We start from the raw sequence: 27,198 nt of genomic DNA on the forward strand, positions 1-27,198 counted from the left end.
TCCTGTGTTCTTCATCAGAGAGTAGAGACAGTGTATTGAACAGCTCTTCCAGCTTAATATATCATTACCTCACTTTCTCTTAAGACGACATTGGTATTTATCTTATTTAGTCCCTTAACTTGGACTCTTATCAGTTTAATAAACTTAGGAGTGTCTCAGACCAATGTGACCTCATGTGTCTTTGTTTCGCCAAACTCCGGGAGAAGCTAAGGGTACTGGAATGTAGTGGGTCATACAGTTTCCACAACAGACACCAAAGGATGTTCATTTACTGTGATGATTAAAGTGATTAATACATATGAATCATTTACAACATTTATCTCCAAGTGAAAACACACAAATATTGCAGTGAGAAGTTAATGCAATGTAGTTCACAAATTCACAACCACTCCAGCCAGAGACTGGAAATCTCACAGAGACTGAGAATCCCACATGAAATTCACGGCAAAGAGAAATCCTTGGACAGCATCTGTGCCACAGATCTAGGGCAGCTACTGAAGCAGGATACAAGATATTTTGTATACAAAGATACTCTCAAAAACAATGAACTGATGGATGTGTCTGACCTTATTCAGGGCATTTTAGAGTTATGAAAGACAGAGTAAGGAAATACAAAATATACATTTACACAGAGAACTAAATAAGAAAAATTAGAACAAGGCTGAGTAGTAACCAAGGTAATAAATAAAATCCAAGGCAAAATAAAATTAGAGTACACTCTGTGAGTCTCAGAGCAGCAATATATATTAAAATCCTTTGCAGGAGTCAGTAACTAGAGACTAAAATTTAATAAGGCAAAATAGCTTACACCTTGTTAGAAATGAAGAGAAGAAACACAACAGCTGCTTTTGGCTAATGGTACTGGGAAGGGTGGAGGGACACAAGGGAGAATTTAGGTATTTTTCTGAGCTAAGCAATACTTTTCAACTTTCTAAACTATGCACAAGTATGTCAATAAAAGTCAAAATTAAGTGAAAAACAGAAACTACCTCTTTGATGAACAGAATCCTTTGCTTTAGACACGGCTAACAGTGGCCTAGGTTGATCTGCTTCAGCTTTAAGCAGGTTACAGTAATGGAACTAAGCATTGCTGCTGCTGCTGCTGCTAAGTCACTTCAGTTGCGTCCGACTCTGTGCAACCCCACAGACAGCAGCCCACCAGGCTCCCCCGTCCCTGGGATTCTCCAGGCAAGAGTACTGGAGTGGGGTGCCATTGCCTTCTCCGGGAACTAAGCATTAAACATGCTTAAAACAGAAGCTTCATTACAACAAAGATGGGGTAGAGACTTTGCCAGAGATTGAAAATGCAAATGGAATTTAAAACCCAGCATGGGTCATAATATTGCATCAAAACAAATCAAACATGGTATTTAAAGATGCTATTAAATTTTCAAGCATATATAATCGTGTTTGATTAAATCGTCTTGTTATATACATAAGCATCTGAATATCTTTAAGTAAATAATGTCAGCTAAAATTCAAGAATAGTTGTTATATACAAAGGAATCATTAAATATTAATGTCTTAAAAAAGGTATGACAGTGTAAAATTTTTATAAGTAAAATATGCTTTAATCTCTACATCTAATTATCCGACAGTAGAACGGCCCTTCAAATAAAAATTTTGCCAAGTTGCTTAGTTATCAAATTAAATAGATTTTATGAAAAGATAATGCTAAACTCATAATAGGAATTAGCAATTAGAAGGTAGAAAATGGGAAAATAAAACACAAATGAGCTGGTCAGGCAACGAATGAAATATGACACCAGATTATACAACTAAGAAGTGAGTTAAATTACTCTGGGTTAAATGTATCTTTTGAAGATGTGTATTACTGCTCCTCCTGTCATACTCACATCTCTGTGCCCACTACTAGCGGAATCATGGAGTGGAGTGTCATCATCTAATCCTTGTGTGTTAACATCTGCTCCAGCTGCTATCAGTATCTTAGCAACATCATAATATCCCACGTTGCAAGCTTCATGCAGTGGTGTCCAACCTAAAGTTACAATATTAATTGAACATATGGTTCACTTCTACTAATTCAACACATATGCTTTTAATATACCCATGTGCGATACAGTAATTCTAAATGTACACAATACAAGGAAAAAGGAATGATGAACAAGCTACTGAAAATAAGTACCTAGGAAAACCACTAATTTTACAGAAGGTTCATCCACAATAATATTATTTCCCATGAAAGTGAAGTCATTCAGTCGTGTCCAACTCTTTGCGACCTCGTGGACTGTAGCCTATCAGGCTCCTCCTTCCGTGGGGTTCTCCAGGCAAGAATACTGGAGTGGGTTGCCATTTCCTTCTCCAGGGGAGCTTCCTGACCCAGGGATCAAAACCAGGTCTCCCACATTGCAGGCAGACGCTTTACTCTCTGAGCCACCAGGGAAGCCCCATTATTTCCCATGGAGCTAAATTATTTGACAAAAGTATTAAACTAACATTTAAGCTTACCCAATGAATATAAACTTGCTATAATTTATAATAATCAACTGATTATATATGAGTATAAAAGGGCAAAATAAGCTTGTTAGGGTCTTGCAATAATACAAGATAGTAAACAGAGTTCCCTGTATACAGCAGATTCTTGCTTATCTATTAATATTTTATATACAGTAGTGTGTATATGTTAATCCCAAAAGTGAAAGTGAAGTTGCTCAGTCGTGTCCGACTCTTTGCAACCCCATCGACTGTGGCCCACCAGGCTCCTGCATCAGTGGGCTTCTCCAGGCAAGAGTACTGATAATCCCAAATTCCTACTAATTTATCTCTTTCCCCTACCCAGGGCTCTCTCATATACTTTTTTTTTTTCTTTCTTCCATATACTCTTGATGGGAGTGTAAATGGATCAAGGATCTTTCTTTTGGAGGGTTATTTGCCTGATTTTCAAAAAAACAGATAAAAATTTTATCCTAAATTAGATAAAAAATTATATGGTAATATGCCAGATAATACAGAAGCTTAATATTTAAGAATTTGAGTGATTACTGACGTGGAATTGTGGTAGAGATCAGGGTTTCATGTACAAACTCCAAAATAGTTTTACATTAAAGTATACTTTTAGAACACTTTTATTTCAGAAAGAGGAACAAAGAATGTCGATTAAATTGTAATCAGAGTCTGTTTAGGTGATAATTTCAAAATTTTAGTTCCTGAGTATGTCTTTAATTACAAGTCTTACCTGCAAAATCTTTCACATTCACATTTGCCCCTAAACTTATTAGTTCTTTGACTTGTTTTACATCTCCTCGAATAGCTGCCATGTGTAAAGGAGTTTCACCACGTTCATTTCTTTTATTAACTTTATCTTTTTGTCGAGATGAGGAACTGGGAGTTTTCTTTTGGGCTGGTGGTGTTTGCGATGGATGATTTGGTGTGGAATCTGTAAGAAAGAGAAAAATTTAAAGTTCTAGACTAAATATTTTGTAATATTCATGTAAAGGTTTTTACAGGTAATGTGCTAATTTCTTGGATTGAGGGAGTACCTTCTTACCCAAACAATCTGACACTTGACTTGGATAATCTGATAATGACTCAGAGTAGATCTTCCTTTAGGGTTATCAAATACTGCATGTGCCAACTAAGAAAAAAATGTTTCACTCTGTCAACTCTACCCTGAAAGTACTTGCTCAATGAATAATTTGATAAACTGCAAAAAAACCATTTTTCATGGCATGTTATGATATTATTTCAAGACCTAGATGAAATGACATCGAAGGCTAGAGTTTACACCTCTTACTCAAAGTACTGGACTCAAAGTATGTATTTCAACATTAGGTACAAATTAAAGTCATAGATGATTTTAGCATGAAATGAAGCTTATGATCCATAAGAAGTAAGAACAGTCTAGAAAAAGGCCTTTAAAAATGGGCTGATGAAGGAGGGAAAAAAAGTGCTTTGCTTTGATTTCTATCTTTTGGTATTTGTTCCAGTTTCTCTCTCAAAAACAAGAAAGTTAAACTGCATGACATTTAAAGTCCTCTCCTCCCCACTTCAGAACTAAGAAAAAAACAAAACGAAAAATAGTTTCTTAATCAATTAAGGATTCGAGACATATGTACAGTGTTAATAATTCTGAAAATTTACAACTATTTAAAAGAAACAACAGCTCTAAGGGGAAAAAAAGTCTACAGAAAATAATTTTCCAGCATCATATAATGACTTCCTTGCAAATTGCCACGATGGGAATGTTTAAGTATTATCCCTCTTCTCTCAGTAAGAAAACAGTTTAAAGTTTACCTTTTGATTTTTAAAGTACATTGAGTTAGTAACAGTTTCTTATCTATGAATTTCTATAACGTACACTCCAGAAGTACATGAATCTTGTCTAACTCATCACTGTATCTCGACTGCTTAGAAGACTTCCTGTTACACAGTGTACTTACACAACATTTGTTGAGTGAATACATGATTATTATAATATTTATAGTCAAATTATTTATTTAGGAAATTAGTGATTGAACTTAAAAAGGCATTTTTAAATTCAAACAACTTGCAAGGAATTAACTCATACAAAATTTTCTCAGCCATACCAAAATAATATAACACAGACAAAATAACAGTAGTACTACCCATAATGGCAATCAGAATAAACATGGGAAGTAAGTTATATAATTAATAAGACTATGAACCTTAACAACCGCATCTATCAGCTGGCAAACAGGTTGATACTTCAAAAGCTTTCCCCTCTATACATGTATTAATAAGGAGGACCAATATACCCTTAAATGAAAAGAACAAAGTGCAGAACAGTATTACAGTATTAATCTTATTTATATTTAAAAACAAACAGCAATAAAAGATATATTTACATGTTTATATCTAAAAAACTGAGAAGAAATTATGAATAGGGCTTGCAGCTCAACGGGAGAGGTTATTGGAAATGAGGAAAGATTTTTAGCTTCTTGCCTTACTGCATTAATTCTTTAGTTTACTCTAACGATAGAGGTTCATAGTATTAAATAACACTTTTTTTTCTCATCTAGCTATTAAATCTGAGTCAAAGTTATTAACACTTTTCAAATGTTCAGAAACATTTGAAGTTTAACACTGTAAATAACTTTGATTTGGCCAGTCTCCCCAAGTTGTGGGTGGACAGGTGGAAGAATAACCAAAACAACATGCCCCACTTTAAACAGAAAGTTCTAACACACTCTTGTTAGTGAAAGATATAGATACACTTACGTTTTAATGGAAACTATGATCTATAGAAACTCCAAGAATTTTACCAAGTTGTCCCATTTTTTAATAACAAAGAGCCAACACTGGAAAAGTTCACTAGAAAAATTGTGTTCTTGTCAATGCATTTCAACAGGGTCTGTCTGTCATGTTATCCCAAGTGTTATACAAAGGTGCCCTAAAGAAAAGAATTTTTCTTCCAAATTTTTGGAACTTTTCTTTCCAAAAGAAAAAGATTTCTCCAAAGAGATTTACTTTCTTCTTGCATTGCTCAATGAGAACTTTATACAACTTAAAACTCTTGTTTTTAGCTACCAGAATGTATAACCAAGTTCACTGCTCAATGTAGTAACTATCCCAGCCCAGCGGTCTGGACCTTATCTACCTTTTAAACAAACTCTTTTAATAAATGAGCAAGTTGGTTGTTTGTTCCTTCTTTGTCTTTATCCTGCCGGTAAACCATCTTTAATCATTTCTGGAGGGCAAACTATTGATACTTGAATAAACACACACACACACACACACACAAGAAGCACAATATCTTAAATGGAAACGTGAAATGAAACATGAAATAAATTTACATAATACACTGCAGATATTTTTTCTTTTGAAAATAAATTTTGTTGTTGCTGTTGTTCAGTCATCAAGTTGTGTCCGACTCTTTGCAACCCTGTGAAGTGCAGCATGCCAGGCTCCTCTACCCATGGGATTTCCCAGGTAAGAAAAATGGAGTGGGTAGCCATCCCGTTCTTCAGGAGATATTCCCAGACCAGGGATCGAACCTGTGTCTCCTGCATTGCAGGCAGATTCTTTATTGTTGAGCCAACACGGAAGCCCAAAATAAATTTTAGCAGATCTTAAACAATAAAACATGAATTATACTCGTTCTTCTAAAAGCATGTGATAAGATTACCAGCTTACAATAGAGTGCTAACTATAAAAGTAAAGTATAACTATAAAAGTAAACTATAAACCTAGAAGCAGCTTTACAGAAACTGAAGTAAAAATTTCTGCAGTAAGGTAAAAGCACACACAGTTCTGCAACAGATTTCTCATGTGGACTGATCCAATTCTAAACTACAGTTGACCCTTGAACAACTCAGGGATCAGGGGTACCCACCCTCCTCACATTTGAAAATCCTGTGCAACTTACAGTTGGCCCTCCAAATCCAGAATTCTGTATCTTCAAATTCAATCAACCATGGATTATGCAGCAGTATAGTATTTACCACTAAAAAAAATCCATGTGTATGTGGACCCACTCAATTCAAACCTGTGTTGTTCAAAGGTCAACTGTACTCATTTTAGTTGACAAACATTACTGAATGTCTGCCAAGAGCCAAGATCCCTGCTCCTGTATAGCTTTTCATCTAGCAGATGAGACAGACAATAAACAACTGTCACACAAACACATGTTAAGATTATAAATTTATAAGAAACTGATTAAATCCAAGAAAGGACAAACATTTAAAGTAGTTAAATATAACTGTCAAGACAAAGCTACAATGTGAAGAAAACCACAAACACACAGGTACTCAATGATGGTGAGTGTCACCTGGACTGTTGTCCCGTGCTGTCATCTGCATAAGAAGTGCCATCTGCTTTCGCTCTGAGAGTGGGTAACCAAAGAGAATGCTAACTGGAGTGGACTTCTTATTTCCAGCTTCCTTTTTTGTTTTCTTCTTTTCTGGACCTTCTTTCTCTGGAATTATTAATAAATATGTAAGAATCTGAAACAAATTTAAGCACACAAAAGTAAAGCATAAGGAGACTTTTTAAAAATAGATGATACATGTTTATGAGAAACAAGAGTAACAGAGAAACTTGCAATAGGCAGACAAAAGAGCACTACAGTTTTATTATATAAGCAATTTTCTCCCTGAATGCTTTGAAAAAACATCTTAATTGTATAATTTTCAGAAAATTAACATTTGGAAATTTAGTCCTAGTAAGATCTGTATTTTAATGATCGATTCTATTAAATAACACTTCAAACATTCCTTAGTTTTACATCTCTGAAACTCCTTCATTCACTCTAATCTTATTCAATTATTCCTAAGCCTGTATAGTAATATTCCTTCACATTATCTCCCTAATTCCACTAATAATTTATACATCTTCTAAGGAGCTGTTTAAGACAAAGCACATCACACAGAGTAATTACTGAAAAATAACACCAAATCACTCTATTGTAGTTACAGGATAGTTGAACATGGAAGACTATTAATCAAAGCTGAAACTGAGCAAAATTAAAGATTCTATATGTGTGTGGCAAGGGGCCAGGGGAATTAATAGAGATCCTGCAAAGATTCAAAAATGTCTAAAAATTTTTCAAAGAGATTTGATCCACCATAAAGCCAGTTCTCAGATTTAGCTATTTGGCAAATCTCTGGCAATGGAGCCAATATTCCTGGTTATGAGCCAGAAAATTCAGATGGAACTGGATTCCATAGGTCAAAGAAACATAGATGCCTGTTACTCCTTCCTTAAGGACATTTCTGGGAATTAATTCAAGTGGCCCTGTGAGATGAGCTGCCTGTTAACTGTCTAGGCATCTATTTCCTGGAAAATCCTGTATCAATATCTGGGATTTACTGATCCAGGTTTGCAGTGTAGAGAAGAGCTACAAAACTATAAATAAATTAATAAAAATTGTAAACAAATGTAAAATAGCAAAATGAGTGCAAGAAGACAAGGCTTAGTAGTCAATACTGTCGTTTTTCTCAGGTAGATGTGGCCAGCAGTTAGACTACTCCAGGAGATAAGCATTTATTGATCTAGTAACTTTCAAGAAACGAATAAAAGTTTGATACTATTTATATATTACTGTATTATTATTTGAGGCATACAATCCTGTAGTATGCCACTTTAAGTTAATCAGGACAAACTGGAATCCTAAAGGCCTGGAAAAATCAAAGGGCCTGCATTACTCTCTGCTGCCCACAAATCACCCAAAACTCAATAGCTCCAAAAATGTCCATTCTGTTGATATTTGCAGAATTTTACATAACAGAAATAAAAAATTCCAAAATTTTTATAGTCAGCCTTTATTAATAGTTCTAATATATTATTTTCTTACTTTTCATTTCATTAATGATCCAATTAGTATAAAGCCCATTTTAGCAGTGTTACACCTAACTTACTAAATTTATTATAAACCCCTAAATAGGTCTTTTGGAGAAATCTATTTTTTCCTGAAACACATTCTTTTTCCTAATAATGTTCTATATGCTTTGGTTCTCAGAATTAATGAGGAACCACAACTGTTGTTTTAATAGTTGTTGATCTGCATACCAAATTTTTAAATATAATAAATGTACTTCTCACTTAAAATACTTATAACAGTTTAAAGAAAGATGTTGTTTTAAGAAAAAAAAGTACAGTTTAGTAATTAGAAGAAGCAAAATAAAAAATACATCTCTATCCTTAAAACACTTTTAAAGTTTTGGAAAAAAAATTTTCTTTTATTTTCTCATTTGCAAACTCTTGATTTCTGGTTTTAACTGCATTTTAGTAACACAATGTTTTAAGAAGAATATGCTTGAGGACTTCCCTGGCAGTCCGGTAGTTAAGACTCTGCACTTCCAATGCAGGGGATGGAGGCTAGATCCCTGTTAGGGGACTAGGATCCCATGTGCCATGAAGGAGGGGCCAAAAAAAAAAAATTTTTTTTTTTTTTTTTCCAAAAAATTTTTAAAAAGTAAATTCAATAAGATTAAGATCAAAAAGAAAAAATCAATTATGTTCCTCTATACTTGCAATGACCTCCTAAAAAAAGAATATACTCTAAAGTGATACTCAGTTTATAGAAGAAAAGAATAAACAAATTGGATGTATTCCAAATGTTCAATCAAAAACTCATTACTAACATTCATATGAACACTATTTTTTTTCTGAGTTACCTTAGCCATCTGTCTTGAGTTCATGCTTTACATGAGATAGGAAAATAAGGTAGGTGAACAGTAGCTGTTGTAAGATAGATTAGCAATAACTTTATACCATTTTTAAAAATCATAAATCTTAGATTAGTATGTCCCTAAGTGTGCTTTTTCATGTTGAAACCATTCAATAAAACTCTGTGAAAGCATGGATTCTTAACAACTGGACCACCAGGGAAGACCACCTTAAGAGATTGTTAAAGAAAAATCCAGGTGGTTCACTTAAGACTAAAGAAAAACAGATACAGCCTTTTCAACAATCCAGTATTATTTACCTCAAGATTCAGAGGACCTTTAGAATTACAGAGATATCTCAGTCTTATAATCCTGAAAATTAGTGCTTTCTTCCCATGTCTTATCAGAATAAACAGAAAGCTCAACATTGTCACATCTCAATTAAGTATACTGAGAAGAGACAAACATGTTTTTCTTGGGGAACTAGTTCATAAGCCTACCAGTGTCTCAGAAATACGACATTTTCCCACAAAGCAGCCACAGTATAAGGAATGAAACTGTGGGAGCTACAATTCAAATACAGATGGTTCTGCAATATCTAGTTTCTGACAGGTGAGGGCTTATATCTTCTGATTTCCAGCCATGACCCTCAGACCACAGGCAATTTCATCACATACCACTCTTTTAGGTGTGCCTTGGTACTCAGGGGCCCCATTTTAGGAAAGTACCACTAACTCCACAGTAAGTGTAGATCTGTTCAATTTAATGCTAACTGTAGACAAGCCATTGCCAAATTTTGATAACTACGTATTACTGACTTATCAGGTCAACTAACAGTTTTCAGGATAATTTTAAGAATAAATTACTTTGCTGTATACCAACTCAACAAATTTATCAAATAAATAGAAAGTATACTGGCAACAGAAATTTTTAGTTTTTACAGTTAAAGGCCATATGCTAAAAACTGGACACTGAGGGACTAAACAATATTTTACATTTAAAAATAAGAGATAAGAACATAAGCTAATTAAAAAGTTAAAAAAAAAGAAAGAATCAAAACACCTAGCTAATTTAGTTTTCACATACTGGGGATACATTTACTCTTTGATGGCATTTCTCCAGGAAACTTGGTGTTTTAATCCATTTTTAAATTCAACAGGGGCAGCAGAAAAGTCAACAGACTAAAGAGGTCAACTGAAAAAATTTTTAATATGTTTTAAAAAACACTGCATGCTTGAAGAGTAAGATGACACTGTCTATGAAAATCACTGTGTGTGGTATAACGTGTGAAGGGCGTCCAGCTAAGAGATGGAGGACCAGGGCACCTTCCTACAGGGGTCACTGCTCAGCACAGCTCCAAGGTGTACACCTCTCATACTCTTCTACGTGAATGGGCCCCCAGCTGTGCTGCATGCCTGAGTGGCTGTGCAGGATCCTGCTTGCAGCATCCACACAGAACATGTCTTGGACATGGTACATGGGTGCTCTCAAATGAGGCTGGAAAATTTTATGTCACTCATATAGTCACTTATTCAACCACAGACATCTATGTGCTGGTTTGAAAATAAGTTATTTATAGTACAAGAATTAATTATAAATGTGACAGAAACCACTGGCTAACAGGAACCCCTGATAATCTAGTTACCTGAGCATGTCCTGTAAGAAGATATAAGTCTCTCCCCCCAATTCTCACTTGTATGTCCTGGGTCTGAATCTACAGAATGAGAAGAGACAGGAGAAGAGAAAAAAGCATACGAAGGGAAATGCAGAATTCAACAAACCAACATTTTTCAAAAGACCACAATGATGTACCACTGTTTTTCCAAAAGATTATTTTTAAGGTAAAGCCAAAAGTACATTTAAAACAGAGGTTTGGCTAATACCTAAGATTTCAGTTTCTTTGGTCTTAAAGCTAAGAAAGTCAACTAAGTAGGTTGCAATAACAATTATTACTGAGGCTGCTTATTAAAACATATAATCTTTCTTGAGAATATTTTTTCAATCTCTGAATATTGATAAAAGAGACAGTACTCTGTAACTGCTTTTCTGTTTAGAATTTGCCTTTACAGAACTTGAATAAAGACTTCAATCATCCTTTTTGTTCTATGAATGCCAAAACTACTCAGAAGACAATAGAACATTTTGGACTACAGTATCATTCCAGACCAAGTATTTCTATAAACTGTAAACATTTCAAATACTATGAATTATTACACTGACCACCTCTTAGAAAGAAAGCAGGCTCAAGCAAAACAAAATTTATTGGCTAAGAAATGGAATGCTGCCTAACACCTCAATAAATTAGACAAGAATATGGAGAACTGATTTTTGACAGTATGGCCAGAGCAAATATTTTTACTTACAAACAAATGCTACTATAACTTAAAATATTATTATTCTAATCTTTACAATATCAATTTATTGGCTCATAGTTTTCTTTCCAGACTGATTACTATAGACATTATTCATGAGTTCAGTTAGGTATAAGTAAAAAATAAAAATATTGGGGGAAAAGAATTTAGAGAACAAATAACTCCTAAACATAATATTTGCAAAAAAAGATAAGCCTATAAGTTTAGTGATGAGAAAGCTCACTCAACTGAAAGGGAAATCATTAATAAAATAACATTTAGACCAATTCTAGAGCCAATGGGTAAACAGATTGAATCACAAGCCTTTCAATAAACAATTACATTTGCTTTTTGTAATTGTTAACAAAACCATTAAGTTAACAACTAGAATTCTATGAAGAATATTTGACATTTCATTTCAAGATAAACAAAAATTTAAAAAGGCCTCCACAGGTTGCAAAGCAAAGTGGCAACTAATACGTTGCACCAACAAACTGAATTAAATGGATAAGTGAAAGCAGATCATATTATTGTGATCAATTAAAGAACAGTGGATAAAATAAACTTGCTTTCAATTATATTAATATAAGGAAGCAGTTTAATAGTTTATCCAAACCTTCCTTTGGAAGTACTATCCTGACCCCACATATCCTTCGGCTTTTACTCAAATAAGTATGCTCATATTTGGGGCATCTGTATATGTATTCTATAAAGATTTAATTAAGGAGCTAGAAAATTATCAGGGGGAAGGAACAAAAATAAATCTATAATAGACAATCTCCATGAAAATCACTAAAAGATGAGTATCCTTATTAAGCAAAACACTAATTTTATCTGTTACTTTTAACAGTTATCAGAAAAACAACATTTGTTTTCTTTTTAAAAAAGCTGTCCTCTTCAAAGTTGTGTTGAGTCATTAAATAGGGTAGATCCTTCAGTGGGATCAAAGCCTCAGGAAAGCAGGCCTTAATGGCTGGCTCGCAGAGACTGAGTTCAGAGCATGTGAACACATTCTACAACTGCGACCATGGCCTTGGTGAATGGGGCATACTGTGCCTCTCTGCATCTTCTCCTTCCACATTTATTCACACATTACTTACATATGCCACTAGAAAAAATGCAATAAGCAAACAGATAATGCTTATTAAGAAGAAATAAACATTTTTTAAAAAAGAATGTTGTATTTTTTTTTTTTTTTTACTTACACATGCAAACTAAAATGAATACTACTGGTTTATCACTATAGATAATTAGATCTAGCAAACCTAAAAAAAAAGAAAAAGCAAGTCCCCTGATGTTATTTGAGATTAAAGAACACAAATGTACTGCTGGAAGACTTTGTAACTACATATAATTATTTTAGAGAAATGTCACAGAAACGTTGTATCCTTTTAACCTATAACCCTACTTTTGGAATGAATAAGAAAACATTCAGGGTATAACAAAAACACAGTCTGGAAAGACACTCTTACGGCATTACTCATAACAAAATAATTCAAATGTAGGCTGGAGGCCAAGAAGAGACACTCATGTGTAGCCTCAAGCAGTGAAGTTCAGTACTTTTATGTTAAAGAACTGTTATGGCATCCAATGAATGCCATTAGGTTAGAAAAGAAAATTAGTATGATTTTATGGTGGATAGAGTAGGAATAAAGTTCACTCAGTAGAAACATTAGCAACTATTAAAGATAACAGCAGTTATCAGTTATTAATATTTTGTTGTTGTTTAGTTGCTAAGTCGTGTTCAACTCTTTTGTGGCCCCACTGACTGTAGCCTGGCAGGATCCTCTGTCCATGGGATTTCCCGGGCAAGAATACTGGAGTGGGTTGCTATTTCCTTCTCCAAGGGGTCTTCCCAACCCAAGAATCAAACTCATGTCTCCTGCATTGGCAGGCAGATTCTCTAACAGTGAGCCACCAGGGAAGCCATATCAGTATTATAAGGTGCCTACTTTAAATATTCATTATCCTCTTCCTATTAATAGGAATACCCCAACTTTGCTCAGAGTGATAATATATCCAGCTCAAAAATATTCAACTTTTCAGACTTTCCTAACTAGCAGAGCCTAACCAGTTGAGGTGCAGGCAAAAGTCTCTAGGGAGGTTGTTTCACAAGTAAAAAGCATCACTGGTCTTTCCTGCCCACGAAGGATGTGTAAGGCAAAATGCTGAAGGACAAAGCCTATATACAAGCTAAGGGTGGCAGAGCAGAAATACAAAAGGAACCTAGTCCTTGTCGGTATTACTGAACTGCTACACTGCCTATGCCTGCTCTTACTGCAGTAGATGAAAAATCTCTAAGTCAGTTTTCTATTTTAATTAATATACTGCAAACTGATTTTATATGTTATATCACTCAGAGATCACAATTTCTGAAGTTGGTATTATATATGCACTTTTACAGATGAGACAACTGGGACTTACAAGGAACTCAGCTAATCTGGCCAGAGCAAGAACTCAACACTGGTCTGTCAGACACAACAGCCCCTGATAAGAAACACTAGGCTCTGACTTCTCTCTGTTATAACTATAATAACTTATCTTGTCTGGATTCTGGATGTCTGGGAAAGACTGAAAGTAAAAGCTAAAAAATGGTGATAAAGCAAGCTGATGATGTAGCTGTAAAGAAACAATTTGTTTTCTAGATCAGAAGTAGTTACTTCCATAGGCTCAGTGAGTTACTGTACAAACAAGCCTCTTAACATTTCATGGGACAAAATTTATAGAAATTCTCTAATAGGATAGGACAATGTGGGATAGATACTGGAATGATATAAGTAGTTATGCTGGAGATTTGTTGCAATGAAGACAATTATGATACAGCTATAAAAACTCATGGCTAACACTTCAAATTATGCTGTAATTTCCCCCCAAATTTTATCTGTCTAGTTAAGCAACTACTTTTTTAGAAAGTGCTATCTTTTAAAAAATTAATAAACATGAAATAATTGAGGATTTAAAGAGTTTAAGACACACTCAGTTCAGTTCAGTTCAGTCGCTCAGTCGTGTCCAACTCTTTGCGACCCCATGAATCGCAGCACGCCAGGCCTCCCTGTCCATCACCAACTCCTGGAGTTCACTCAGACTCACATCCATCGAGTCAGTGATGCCATCCAGCCATCTCATCCTCTGTCGTCCCCTTCTCCTCTTGCCCCCAATCCCTCCCAGCATCAGATCTTTTCCAATGACTCAACTCTTCGCATGAGGTGGCCAAAGTACTGGAGTTTCAGCTTTAGCATCATTCCTTCCAAAGAAATCCCAAGGCTGATCTTCTTCAGAATGGACTGGTTGGATCTCCTTGCAGTCCAAGGGACTCTCAAGAGTCTTTTCCAACACCACAGTTCAAAAGCATCAATTCTTTGGCGCTCAGCCTTCTTCACGGTCCAACTCTCACATCCATACATGACCACAGGAAAAACCATAGCCTTGACTAGACGAACCTTTGTTGGCAAAGTAATGCCTCTGCTTTTGAATATGCTATCTAGGTTGGTCATAACTTTCCTTCCAAGGAGTAAGCATCTTTTAATTTCATGGCTGCAGTCACCATCTGCAGTGATTTTGGAGCCCAGAAAAATAAAGTCTAATACTGTTTTCACTGTTTCCCCATCTATTTCCCATGAAGTGATGGGACCGGATGCCATGATCTTCATTTTCTGAATGTTGAGCTTTAAGCCAACTTTTTCACTCTCCACTTTCACTTTCATCAAGAGGCTTTTTAGTTCCTCTTCACTTTCTGCCATAAGGGTGGTGTCATCTGCATATCTGAGGTTATTGATATTTCTCCCGGCAATACTAGGCTATCTCAAAATGAAGACTAGGAATGACTCATCTGGTTGATGGCATTATTGCGGATTATGAGAACCACGGAATCTTTCTTGGACAATACGAATGTCTTTAAAAAAAATAATAATGGTTGTTTTATAAAAATAATGTATGTCTGTCATGTTAAACATTCAAAGCATATAAAAGAATACAAAGAAGAAAGTAACAAGTCATCCTCAATCCTGGAAACAACATGTTAACATCTTCTGAGTATCATGCAAAGTACCTTTCTAAATGTACGTAAAGACAGAGGGATCAGGGGGGAGACAGAGAGAAATCAATTTATGTAAGAGGAAGAAAATACCATACACATGTGCGATCTTTAAATAAAAATCTGTAAGATTAACTTTAGTTTAATCCAACATAAAAAGAAAAGGAACTAAAGGAATCAATTCTTTTCTACAAGAGATTCATATGCTAAAATATAAACACAGGCATATTTATAAACATACAGATACAATTTTAAATAAGGAAAGATTAAAAGTTTTAAGCAATAATTTTGAAAAAAAATTTCAGTTTTAGACAATTTCAGTTAATCCTTTGTCATGAAAGATGATGAGCTGAGTAGCACTCAGCTTTTTCTCCTTTTTCCCCATTCCCTGTTCTTTTACTTTTCACTAACTCAGGGTTCATAATATTTACATTTTTATTCAGGACCCTTAATAACTTACTAGGTTTAGGTTTAGTTCTACAATGAAACAGTCTTTATATTTAAACAATTTTCTCTTTCTGTATGTGTGTTAATATCTGTTCTATGTGCATAGGCATATAGACAAATATAAAGAATATGACATAATGCAATCAAACAGTACATATTATTTCATAACCTGTTTTTTCAATTTGTATACTATGAACATCTTTCAATACTGCTTATTCTTCTACAATATTATTTTTAACAGTAAAAGATATTTCCTCAGTGTTTACCACAATTAAACCCTTTATTACCTGACACTCCTTTCCCGTTTTTTTCTATTAAAAGTTGAGAGAAATATACTTGAAGATAATTTTCATTCTCATCAATAATTATCTATATTGAATAAATGCCAAAAGAAAGAATAAGTCAAATGTTTACAAATTTAGTTTTTAACATATGTTGTTATATCAAGGTAGTTCTGTAACTTAGACAAACTAAAGCAAGTTCCTATTCTAAATCAGTGACCAGTTTGTATGATTTAATGAAAGTGTAAGTCGCTCAGTTGTGTGTGACTCTTTGCAACCCCATGGACTATACAGTCCATGGAATTCTCCAGGCCAGAATACTGGAGTGGGTAGCCTTTCCCTTCTCCAGGGGATCTTCCCAATCTAGGAATAGAACCTAGGTCTCCCGCACTGCAGGTGGATTCTTTACCAGCTGAGCCACCAACAAAGCCCTTGTATGATTTAACCAATGATAATTTTCTCAGTCATTATAAACTCTATTTCCTTAACTACTATTATTTCATACATTTCTTTGTCAACTGAAATTCTGGTGTTCTGAACTACCTGCTTGTATCTTTTGTCCATTCTCCGATTTCTGTGTTTTTTCCTTCACATGTTAGAGAACTTAATTAGATTAAGTACTGTCATATATGTTGTATTTTTCCCCTCTATACTTTATTCTGTATAGTTTAGAATATTAAAAAGATCAATGTCAGATATGAGTTTTGGTGCTATAATTATCATTCACATTTAAAACAGCCATTAATGGTACTCTGGACTCTTTTTTAAAATTATGAAAATAAGACAGCTTAACTGTAAATAAGACATTTTTCCTTGGGCCTGGGGAAATTCTTCTCAATGCTTTGGATGTGTGTTTATGTGTGTTCATGCAAAACTAAGGCGTTCATCTGTTACTTACTAAAATTTATAAACTCAGACTACCAAAACTATAGATATACATTTAAATACATCAAAATCTTATTTAATGTTAGCATGTGACCTTTAAAAAAAATATGTTCATACTATGCAAGCCTGAGAGAGAGCTACAATGCCCCCTATTAAATTCAAATAGTGGAAAGACTGTAGGAGAGAAAATTAATCCCATCAATACAATAAAATTAGACCATGTTCATTCAGTGCCTAAAGTTCATGTCTTTCTAAGTCTTTCTCCTTTATTTCACACCAAAGGAAAGACAAATAACCCAACTGATCTAATAACAAAGGTTCTCCTCGGAAGTGTGTTATTTTGAAATCTTAATATATTTTGAAAAACATGTTTACAACCTTTGAATTTTTCTAAGTCCCTTCTTCAAACTACTAGTAGGAGAACACTGTCACTGGAAAACAACCTAGTTAATGTAAGTACTTTAAAAATGACTAGCAGAAAGACTTCCAAGGAGAAAGTCTGAGAGAAATTAAAGCCTGTATATCTGAATTCACGTAAGTACCTTCTTCTCAGCTAAATGACCTCATAACCTTGAAAACAATGCTGAAAAATTAGGAGGGCCAGGCTTCAAAAAAAAAAAAAAAAAAATCCGAATCTTTAGAAGGCAGTGTAACTTAAAATGAACAAAGCACAAAATTTCTTAATTACTCACAAAAAAAGCAATTTTTAAGGTTTAAAAATGTCATAAGTGTTTAAGAAAAACTTCTAATTCAAGCTAAGAGAAATAGCCAAATACACAAAAGGAAACCTAGCTGCTACCAAAAGTGTACACTAAAATTAGGTTATTTTCTAAAGCTATATTAGCATAACGCATTTCAAAAGTCCTTAGGGTATTTTCAAAGATACTGGAGTCAAGATTATTTCGATATTGATGACTAAGGTAGCTAGAAAGATAAAAGTAGGATACAATCTCTGTACATATATTTAGAATGTAATACTGATTTTTTTCTGTGAGTGAAACTAAAAACTAAAACATTCTTAAGAACAGTTAATAATACTTCATTCAGGGGATAAAATGATCATGATAAACATACAACAAACATTCAAGTTTATATGAGTTTTAGGAAATGACTATCTCAGGGCTAAAATACAACCTAGTATTTATAGATAGTGGTCATAAGGTTCTAATCTATTATGAATAACTGGGATTGACTGACGTCAAGTATCATTCCTGATATAGTGAGAGTTTTGAGGAAAAAAGTACTATGAATTGGACTGAGGCAGCCTCAATATTTTTCTTCTTTTTTTAGAAGGGACATATTTCTGATTCGTTTCTGAATCTAAAATGTCTAAGCTTTTTTTCCTTTGGTGGGTTCAATACTTTGTCCACAAAAACTGAACAACTCTTTCTCAAATTTACCACATCAAAGATCCATGCAACTGAGTAAATTTTCAACAATGAAATGCTCCCCAAGAAATCAAGTTCTTAAAATGATAAGAGGTCTGTAATGAACACTGAGACTAAGAAAAAAACTGCTTTTACATATGATAGAAATTATATTTGGGCAAGGAATATATGAATTTCTGCCCCAATGATAAACCTGAAATTCCAAAATACAAATATTTCTCTATAAAATGTAGTGCAAGAGGAATGATAAAATCACAGTAAAAGAAGGATAATGATTTTACTAGAAAACAACAAATTTTCCCACCTGTGTCTGAATCTCGTTCTTCATTTCTTGATGGGCTGATGGTAAAAGGAAGTTTACGTTTCATGGATGATTTCTCTTTCATCTCCTTGCCCACATCATTTCGATCAATTTTTGGAGTTTTGCTATAGGATGCAATCTTGTCTTTACTCTATTAAAAAATAAAACATGAATAAAGTTATAATGATACTAGCTAAGCAGTACAGTATTAAAAAATACTTTATGAAGGAAATTTTCATACACAAAAGTTGAAAGGGTATTACAAACTACCATCATTCAATGTCCTCAAGGCCCACTTTCAACATGTTTTCTTAATTGTTTCATATTCCCTATCATTTAGTAATATAATTTTAAATAACTGTAAAACAAAATATCTTGAATATAATAGAACTCTATGTCTAAGACATTATCCAATAAACAAATATATAAATCAGAAAAAGAATTCTAGATTGAATTGAGTAGTGAAGATTACTGAAAAATAAAACCATCAAATTATTTCCCAGGTGTAAAGGAAAATCCTCTTGTCTTTTCACTTCTAATGAAATGGAGCTTCACAGGCATGCCTTTTGCTTACAATGCTGTTTTAAATGGTCGATTTTATTATTATTCTGGCACAGTGAGGCCAACAGGTCAGGAGACCACTGCCAGTGGAAAGACAGTTTGTCACTCACAGCTCCCAAGAAAAGAGGGCATATCACATGTGCAACGCAGTTTCTCCTGGGGAAGCACCTAGCCAGTTCAGGGAGGCAGAGGGAGGGAAAGGCAGGCAAGCGGATGCTTTAGTGTGGCTTCCACAGGAAAAGGCTAGGAGAGCAAGCAGGTTTAGGGTTGGCTAGTCCGCATAACTTGTGCAGGGTCTGGGGTATACATGTCACTTCTCTAGTTGTCTGGTACCTGACAGTTATTCTGGGCTAACCGTCAGGGCAGGGGGACAGTGGTCCAGAGTATGAGAGTTGCTAGAGCTGGTGGTTAGGGATGAACCCTGGATTGCTGGTTTGCAAATGAAAGGTGTGGTCACAAATGAGCTATTTATTTTCTCTGGGAACTGAGTGGCCCTGGGAAGGACAGTCTGCCCAAGGTCAGTGAGGTCCCAGATGTCCAAGTATCAGAAGTAAAAAGGCATGATTAATAAAAAGGTTAGCCAACAAAGTTCAAGAGATCTGCCTTGGAAAATACAAATATTTTGTTATTAACAAAAGAATCTAAGAAAAACATTAAGAAGTCCCTTCTACCTTGCATATACATTATGATACTGTTCTGTGACATAAACAAGTTAAAAGAAACCAACGTGTTAATATGTTACATGAAAAGTGTTCGCAAGACTGTATCAATCATGTTCTCCTATGCGATAATTTGGTGACTAGTGTGAATATTCATACAGGGCTTCTAAGATACCCCAGCTGGTAAAGAATCCACCTGCGATGCAGGTGGCCCCAGTTCAATTCCTAGGTCAGGAAGATCCCCCAGAGAAGGGACAGGTTACCCATTCCAGTATTCTTGGGCTTCCCTGGTGGCTCAGACAGTAAAGAATCCACCCACAATGCAGGAGACCTAGGTTCAATCCCTGGGTTGGGAAGATCCCCTGGAGAAGGGAGCGGGTACCCACTCCAGTATTGTTGCCTGGAGAGCCTGGTAGGCTATAGTCCATGGTATCCCAAACAGGTGGACACAACTGAGCGACTTTCACTTTAAGCGTGAATATTCTTACCTGCTACAAACTTACTCTGTTCTCAAGTAAAACTGTCCTTAAAACTGTTAGCCAAAGTGTTTTTGTGAGAATCTTAACACTAAAAATTATTTTCAGATCTGGGAAAAGTAACTTTCAAAAGAAATAGTTACTTCTGATTGTCCTGAAATTTCTGTATTATCAAGTATTCAGGAGAGGGTCTATTCAGGAGAGGGTCACTGGCACATTCTTCTTCCATACGATGACATAATAAACTTGACAGATTTTTTTCATTTTAAAATGTTAAATGCTTTTCATTTACACTAATGTTTTTCTTAAAATAACCTACAACAGCCATCACACACAACATGAAAGTATTAACAGTTAGCCGAGAATAACCTTCTATCACTGCTGATACTAAACAAGGTGCTGGTAGTCTTTACCAACTCAAGAAGATAGAAAAAAGAAGTATAAAAAATACCTGGAGATAATTTAAAATATATATACATATATAAACCCTTGAAGGATACAAATCAAAATGTTAATGGCTATCTGTGGGTAATGGCATTGCAGGTGTGCTGGGAGACAATCCACCATGGCTTTCTTGCATTTCTGTACATCTAGCAAACAGAAGCACTAAATAAATCCCTTTGTTCTATCTTTTCAAAGTTATCTGTATACAGAACAGCCTTGGAAGACAGAGACAGCGTCTTCCTCTGCAGCAAAGGGTAGATTAGATCTGTTCACTGTTCAATATATAACTTCTCTCTTTAGGGCTAAGGTCAGGTCGATTTACCTCCCATTAAAAAGATTTGGGGTTCCTCTCCCGTTACACAATCTACTGTATATGTAGTTGTCACTGGCCTTCACTACATCCCTTTGTGAGAAATAGGGCTCTGACAACAGACACAAACACTGATATATGGCTACTGCTATGGCTATATGAAAAAAACTTTCCTTTCTATCTGACCCAGGAGTCTCATGTCTTCTGCTAGAGCCCATGAAACTAATTAGCCTGCAAATAGGGTAGAGTAAAACCTCAAGATCCTTCATCTCAAACAAAGCAATTTCTATTTTCATTATGCTTATATGTTTAATTTTTCTACAGTGAACATGTATTACATTATTTGAACAAAAAAGTTCTCAATTATCATGGGGAGAGGACAGGAGATAATGAAGACTGAACCTTCTCTGATGATGAAAAGGTAGATGATTAACATCCACTCTTTCACACTTCATGAATATAACTTGAGATTTAGACTATCAGAAAATATTCGATAAAAGATATTGCTTTGCAAATTATGAACACCAACTTATAGCTAGAAATGTTTCAGTGGAAAAATCCCACAGATTGTCAGTAAAAGGATAAAATATTTGAAGAATTTTGAGTAGGTATGAACCCCTAACTATTGTGATACTTAATAAGGTAATAAAATCATTTTATATAAAAAGTATATTGCTACAGAATTATTATTTAAAATATGGTCTATTTGAATGCATTTAAGAAATTAAGTTTTGGTTCAGGTTATTTTTAAATTTAGAAATCTCTTAACAGCAATGTCTTGTGTTATATTATGCTATAAATATGGTCTCTATTTACATAAGAGAACAACTACAGATCATTTCTAAAAATTTTATGGAAGGAAAAACTCAGCAGAAGTTAGAAATTGGCTTCAAGGCCAATAACTCACTAAGAAAAGACAATCCTAAGAATATGCTTTGCAAATAAGTAAGTGAAAAAAGGTAATCATGTCACCTTCTCTCCTTCCCTCTAATTCTGTCATAAGAAACAGTAGTAACATATAGTATAAGCAAAAAACTGGGAATGGATATTACAGCCCTTCCTCTCTTAAGCTGTCAAATATTTATTTAAAATGAAAGAAAATTACTTCTAACAGCAGCTTTGCATGTCAAGCTGCTCGGAGATCCGGAGCACGGCAGTACTAAGCACCATGCACACTGCTTCAGAAGGGCTCTGACCCTTACACAAACACATGTATGCTCTTGAAAAAACACTGAATGATTAAACTGAGGCTGAGAACGGTTAAATATATCCCTTTGGGTAAGCCAACTGTTAATAACTAAAGAATTTAATAGTTTGTATTTATTCTTCCTATTTATTTTATAAACCTAATGATTAGTAAGCATTCTTAACTTACCTAAGGAATGTTTTTAACAAAAAGATATTAGCAAAAGTTTTTGCTTTTTTGCTTGCCTCTACAGTTTTAAGAAATCACACTTTTATGAAGGCAATGCTCACGACTACTATGTATTTAGTGGCAATCATCAAAAAATAAAACAAGCACCTAGAAGACTAAAAGCTTCAACAATTTTGGCCTTATCAATTAAAAAACTGACATCAAGTAGCCTCACATATAATTTAACAAATGCAACCTTCACTCTACTTAAGCATTTAAAAGTCAAAGTTCTAATTCTCTCCTCAAACCTAACATTGCATCCTGTCCCCACAACTCTGAGATTTCCTCTACCCAGATCACGGTAAGGTATGTCCACTGACAAAACCCAACAACTTCATCTTTACCATTCACTGCTGTGGCATCTGGCCACTCTCAGCTGTGCAACCTCTGCTTCTCTCTTGTCCTCTCCTGCTGCTGCTAAGTCACTCAGTCGTGTCCGACTCTGTGTGACCCCATAGATGGCAGCCCACCAGGCTCCCCCGTCCCTGGGATTCTCCAGGCAAGAACACTGGAGTGGGTTGCCATTTCCTTCTCCAATGCATGAAAGTGAAAAGTGAAAGTGAAGTCGCTCAGTCATATCCGACCCTTAGCGACCCCATGGACTGCAGCCTACCAGGCTCCTCCGTTCATGGGATTTTCCAGGCAAGAGTACTGGAATGGGGTGCCATTGCCTTCTCCATGTCCTCTCCTGATCCCTCCTAAAATGTGTGAATTCCTCAGGGTATACTATCCTTCACTCCTGCCCCACTCTATCTGGGTGACATTATCATACCTATAGGTCACTTTTCCACAAATTCTCATACTTTTAATTTTCTTTTAGCTGTTCTCAGCTCTAGTCTCGTTTTGTTTACTGATACTTCTATTGGATGTTCCGACTTCATTTAACAAGTACAAACCAAATATGCTTCCTGAAACAACCTCTTGCTTTTCCTGAGTGCCCTCTCAGGGAACAGTCCAATCAACCTCAGCGTGGACCCAGACCACTTTTCTACATACACAGGTAAATCTCAGTAATTCAGTGTCTTTCAGACCTGACAATTTTCTTTATCCTCAAAGTCACTGCCCATACTGCCTCCTCCTTGGATTTTTAAATACTACTACTGATTTCTGCTATGGCCCTTCCCTTTGGCTCACTGGCTACAGGATAAATGTCAAGATCTTTAGCAAGGAACACAAGGCCATAATGAACTGGTCCCTGTCTAAAACTTATTTCCTATCCTCCATCCTTCATAGGCTACATACTAACTTTGTGTGCACTACTTTAACAGACTCTTGTCTTTTTACATCTCCTGCTTAAGACTACTATTTACTCTCATTTTTCTGCTGGTCACATATGTACTTATCCATGAGAATCCAGATTACATATCTTTGCCACTGTGAGACCCCCTGAAGGCCCATAAACTGACTGCTTTTCTCCTCTGTCCCATCACTGTACACTTGAACACTTTCATTAGTATGCTTCCTACAATGGTACACAAGTTCACAAAGTGTGGTCCCTTAGATTATTTCAGGGGACCTGCAAGGTCAGAAATAAGCTCACAATAGCACATAAGATGTCAGTGTATCTTTGTCTCCCATTCTCTAAAAAGTGTGTATTTGACTCTTGAGACTATGTGACAAGAGATAGCTGAACTCATGGACTGCAAAAGCAAATAATTTCAATATCTTTCTGTTAAGCCACATATTAAAGACATTTTGCAAAACTAATGACACTCCTCCTTGATACTGTCTTGGAATATACAGTTTCATAAAAATATATTATTAATATGTAACAGTTTTTAGACCAATTATTATACACATAAATTTCTTCTCAGTTTTCATTTCTGATTATATAAATGTCAATAGACATACTCATTTATAAAAAAGCCCTTCAGCCTCCTCAGTTATGCTGAAAAATATTAAGGGGTCCTGAGAGCAAAACATTTCAGAAACAGAGACAAGGCAGTTACTTAAGAGTCTTCATAAAGATTTAGACCAACATTAACCACTTGGTTTGTTTCAAAGGTTCACAGGAGAGGCACACAACACAAACAAGCATCCCACATGAGGTTTGTTGGATAAAATAAGTAAATCAGTGAACTCATTCTCCTTGAGATTTGGCACATTAAAATACATTTGAGAAAACTTCTGTCTGTAGTAGAATGAAGATACTGGCAACTCATCTCTGTAAGAAACAACTACAAGCCTAGACAAAATTGTAAAAAAAAAGAAATTTCAAGGCTCCAGAAACGGAACAAAAACAAACAAATTGAGAAGCATTTTCAGTAAGAACTGCTGAACCAAGGATAAGAAGATAGCCTGGGGCTGTTCTCATTCCCAGCCAATGCTTAGTTTGCATGACAAGGTTCCAGGGTGGAGCTGGCAGTGAAAACCAGCATCTCTGCTGCCAGAGAGTCAAACCTCACCCCTCAGTCACATAGTTGTTAAAAAAGCCAACAGGGTAGGAAACAAATGGAAGCAGGGAACAAAAAACACAGTTCTATTGCTAAGGCTGTGTGGTCCCACTGTTGGGGAGCAGCAGCTGATAGACAAGCCAGAAATTTAACAGGGAGATTGAAGAAATCAAAGAGCCAGGGGAGCACTAGATAAGATAGCCATTCACCTCTGGCTGACAGGGTAGCTGGGAAAGCAAGTGGGAAAGATCAGAGAATGACTAACCTCTGCACATACCCCCAATGACACCAAGACTATGTGCGCATGTGGTGGAGGTGTGTGAGGGTCCAAGCTCTCCACAACACCCTGAGTCGACAAGGACCCTGCACGCATGAAGGAAGACCTGGCTGAGCCCAATGGAAAGTAAATGCTAAGGTAGATCTGAAAATGCCTGAACACTGAACACACTCCCCAACACACATGCAAATCTACCAGTGGAAGGAGCCTTACTGGCTCGTGGCGTTTCAGCAAAGTGTCTGAATCAATGGCTGCTGACTAACCCATGTTAAGTATGGGGCAACCCCCAAAAAGCAAGACCAAACACCACCCCCCAAACTAGACCCCATTGGTTGTGACAAAGTAACAAATATCCAAAACACCTGACATCTTACTAAAAGCAAACAAAAAACTAGCAACAGTTGTAACTTTCAGGTGGAAAATAAAGAGAAACCAGAGTTGTAATATATGACCCAAACTGTTTAGTTTTCAACAAAAATGAAGACAGATAGGAAAGCGAGGAAAAAGTATTCAACAGAAACTTCTCTGAGTGGGTCAAGATACTAGCTTTGGCAAAGACTGTAAAGTAACTATCCGAATGAAAGAAAACATTGTTTAAAGAATCAAAGTACCACAACTTACCAAATAGAGATTTGGAAGGAAGGAAAATTACAAAGAAAGCCAAATGGAAATAACGGATTTGAAAAGTTAGAGTGACTGAAAATATACTAGGTATCTTCAATAACAGATGTGAGATGGCAAAAAAAAAAAAAAAAAAAAAAAAAATCAGTAAATTTAACACACCAATTCATGAAATATTAATCTACAGATCCCAGAAACTCAACAAACTCCAGGTAGAATAATCACAAAGGGATCCTAAACACACTACAGTCAAACTATTTAAAGAAAAAAAAAAGAACATCAATGAAAAAAATTCACGACAATTAACAACTGACTTCTCATTAGAAACACTTGAAGCGAGAAAGGATGACAATCTATTAATACTAAAAGGGAAAAAAGTCAAGTAAGAATTCTATATCCAATAAAATAAAGGCAAATAGTCACGAATGACCACAAACTGTGTAACTCTACTTAGGTGAAATATCCAGAATAGGAAAGTCTATATAGAGACTCAATGTAGGCTTATTCACACTATCTAGGGCTGTGGGATTTGGGGACAGAATGGGGAGTTACTGCTAATAGGTACACAGGGTTTTTTTTTCAGGTGAAAATATATTAAAATTGATAAAGGTAATGATTGCACAACTGAATTCTACATTTTAAATGAGTAAATTGTATGGTATGTGAATTATATCTCAAAATATTCATTTTTTAAGAATGGCAGAATCAAGATATTCCTAGGTCAACAAAGACAGAGAAATCACAGTTGAGAACCTGTCTTATAGTAAATCCTAAGGAAAATTCTTATAGATGGTAAGGAAATGACACCAGTCCCCTGAATTCATAAGAAGAAGTTAAGAGTGCCAGAACTGGTACATTTCTGGTAAAAACAAAGAACTATATAAATATATACAGTTCTCTGTAATTCTCTTCTTTAAAAACAAAACTGTATAAAATAATAATTATAACATTCTGTTGTTGGGCTAATAACAAATGTAGATATAATCTATATTACACAGATAACACAAATGAAGGGAATACAGCTAATACAGTAATACAGCTATACTGGAGCAAAGTTGCTTTATTTTACTGCATTTAACTCAGTAATAACATGTAGTAATTGGCATGCACATTATAATCCCTAGATCAACACTTAAAAATATAATTTAAGAAACATGGTCACAAACACAGAAATTTAAATAATGCACTGAAAAATATGTATTTTAAAAAGGCAGAGAGGGGAGAAGAAAAAGATCTGAAACGTAAGAACAGAGAGCAAAGTGTCAACTATA

The 27,198-nt window shown here is 35.3% G+C and overlaps 1 protein-coding gene across 6 annotated transcripts in view; it reads right to left on the minus strand.

The window, feature by feature from the left end:
- Positions 1-27,198, minus strand: part of ANKRD12 (ankyrin repeat domain 12) — a 101,270-nt gene that overhangs the window by 35,357 nt on the left and 38,715 nt on the right. For 4 of the 6 annotated variants that reach the window (XM_044934644.2, XM_025273622.3, XM_044934643.2 and 1 more), the window contains exons 3-7: positions 18,776-18,923; positions 10,732-10,800; positions 6,749-6,895; positions 3,197-3,397; positions 1,857-1,999 (exon numbers count right to left, since the gene is read on the minus strand). In XM_044934644.2, the coding sequence (XP_044790579.2) occupies positions 1,857-1,999; positions 3,197-3,397; positions 6,749-6,895; positions 10,732-10,800; positions 18,776-18,923 (708 nt within the window). Of the gene's footprint in view, positions 1-1,856; positions 2,000-3,196; positions 3,398-6,748; positions 6,896-10,731; positions 10,801-16,204; positions 16,287-18,775; positions 18,924-27,198 lie in introns of all 6 variants that reach the window. The other 2 variants (XM_044934646.2, XM_044934645.2) reach the window with 2 other exon arrangements.

Source organism: Bubalus bubalis, chromosome 22 (assembly GCF_019923935.1).
Source record: "Bubalus bubalis isolate 160015118507 breed Murrah chromosome 22, NDDB_SH_1, whole genome shotgun sequence".
NCBI classification, from domain to species: Eukaryota; Metazoa; Chordata; class Mammalia; order Artiodactyla; family Bovidae; genus Bubalus; species Bubalus bubalis.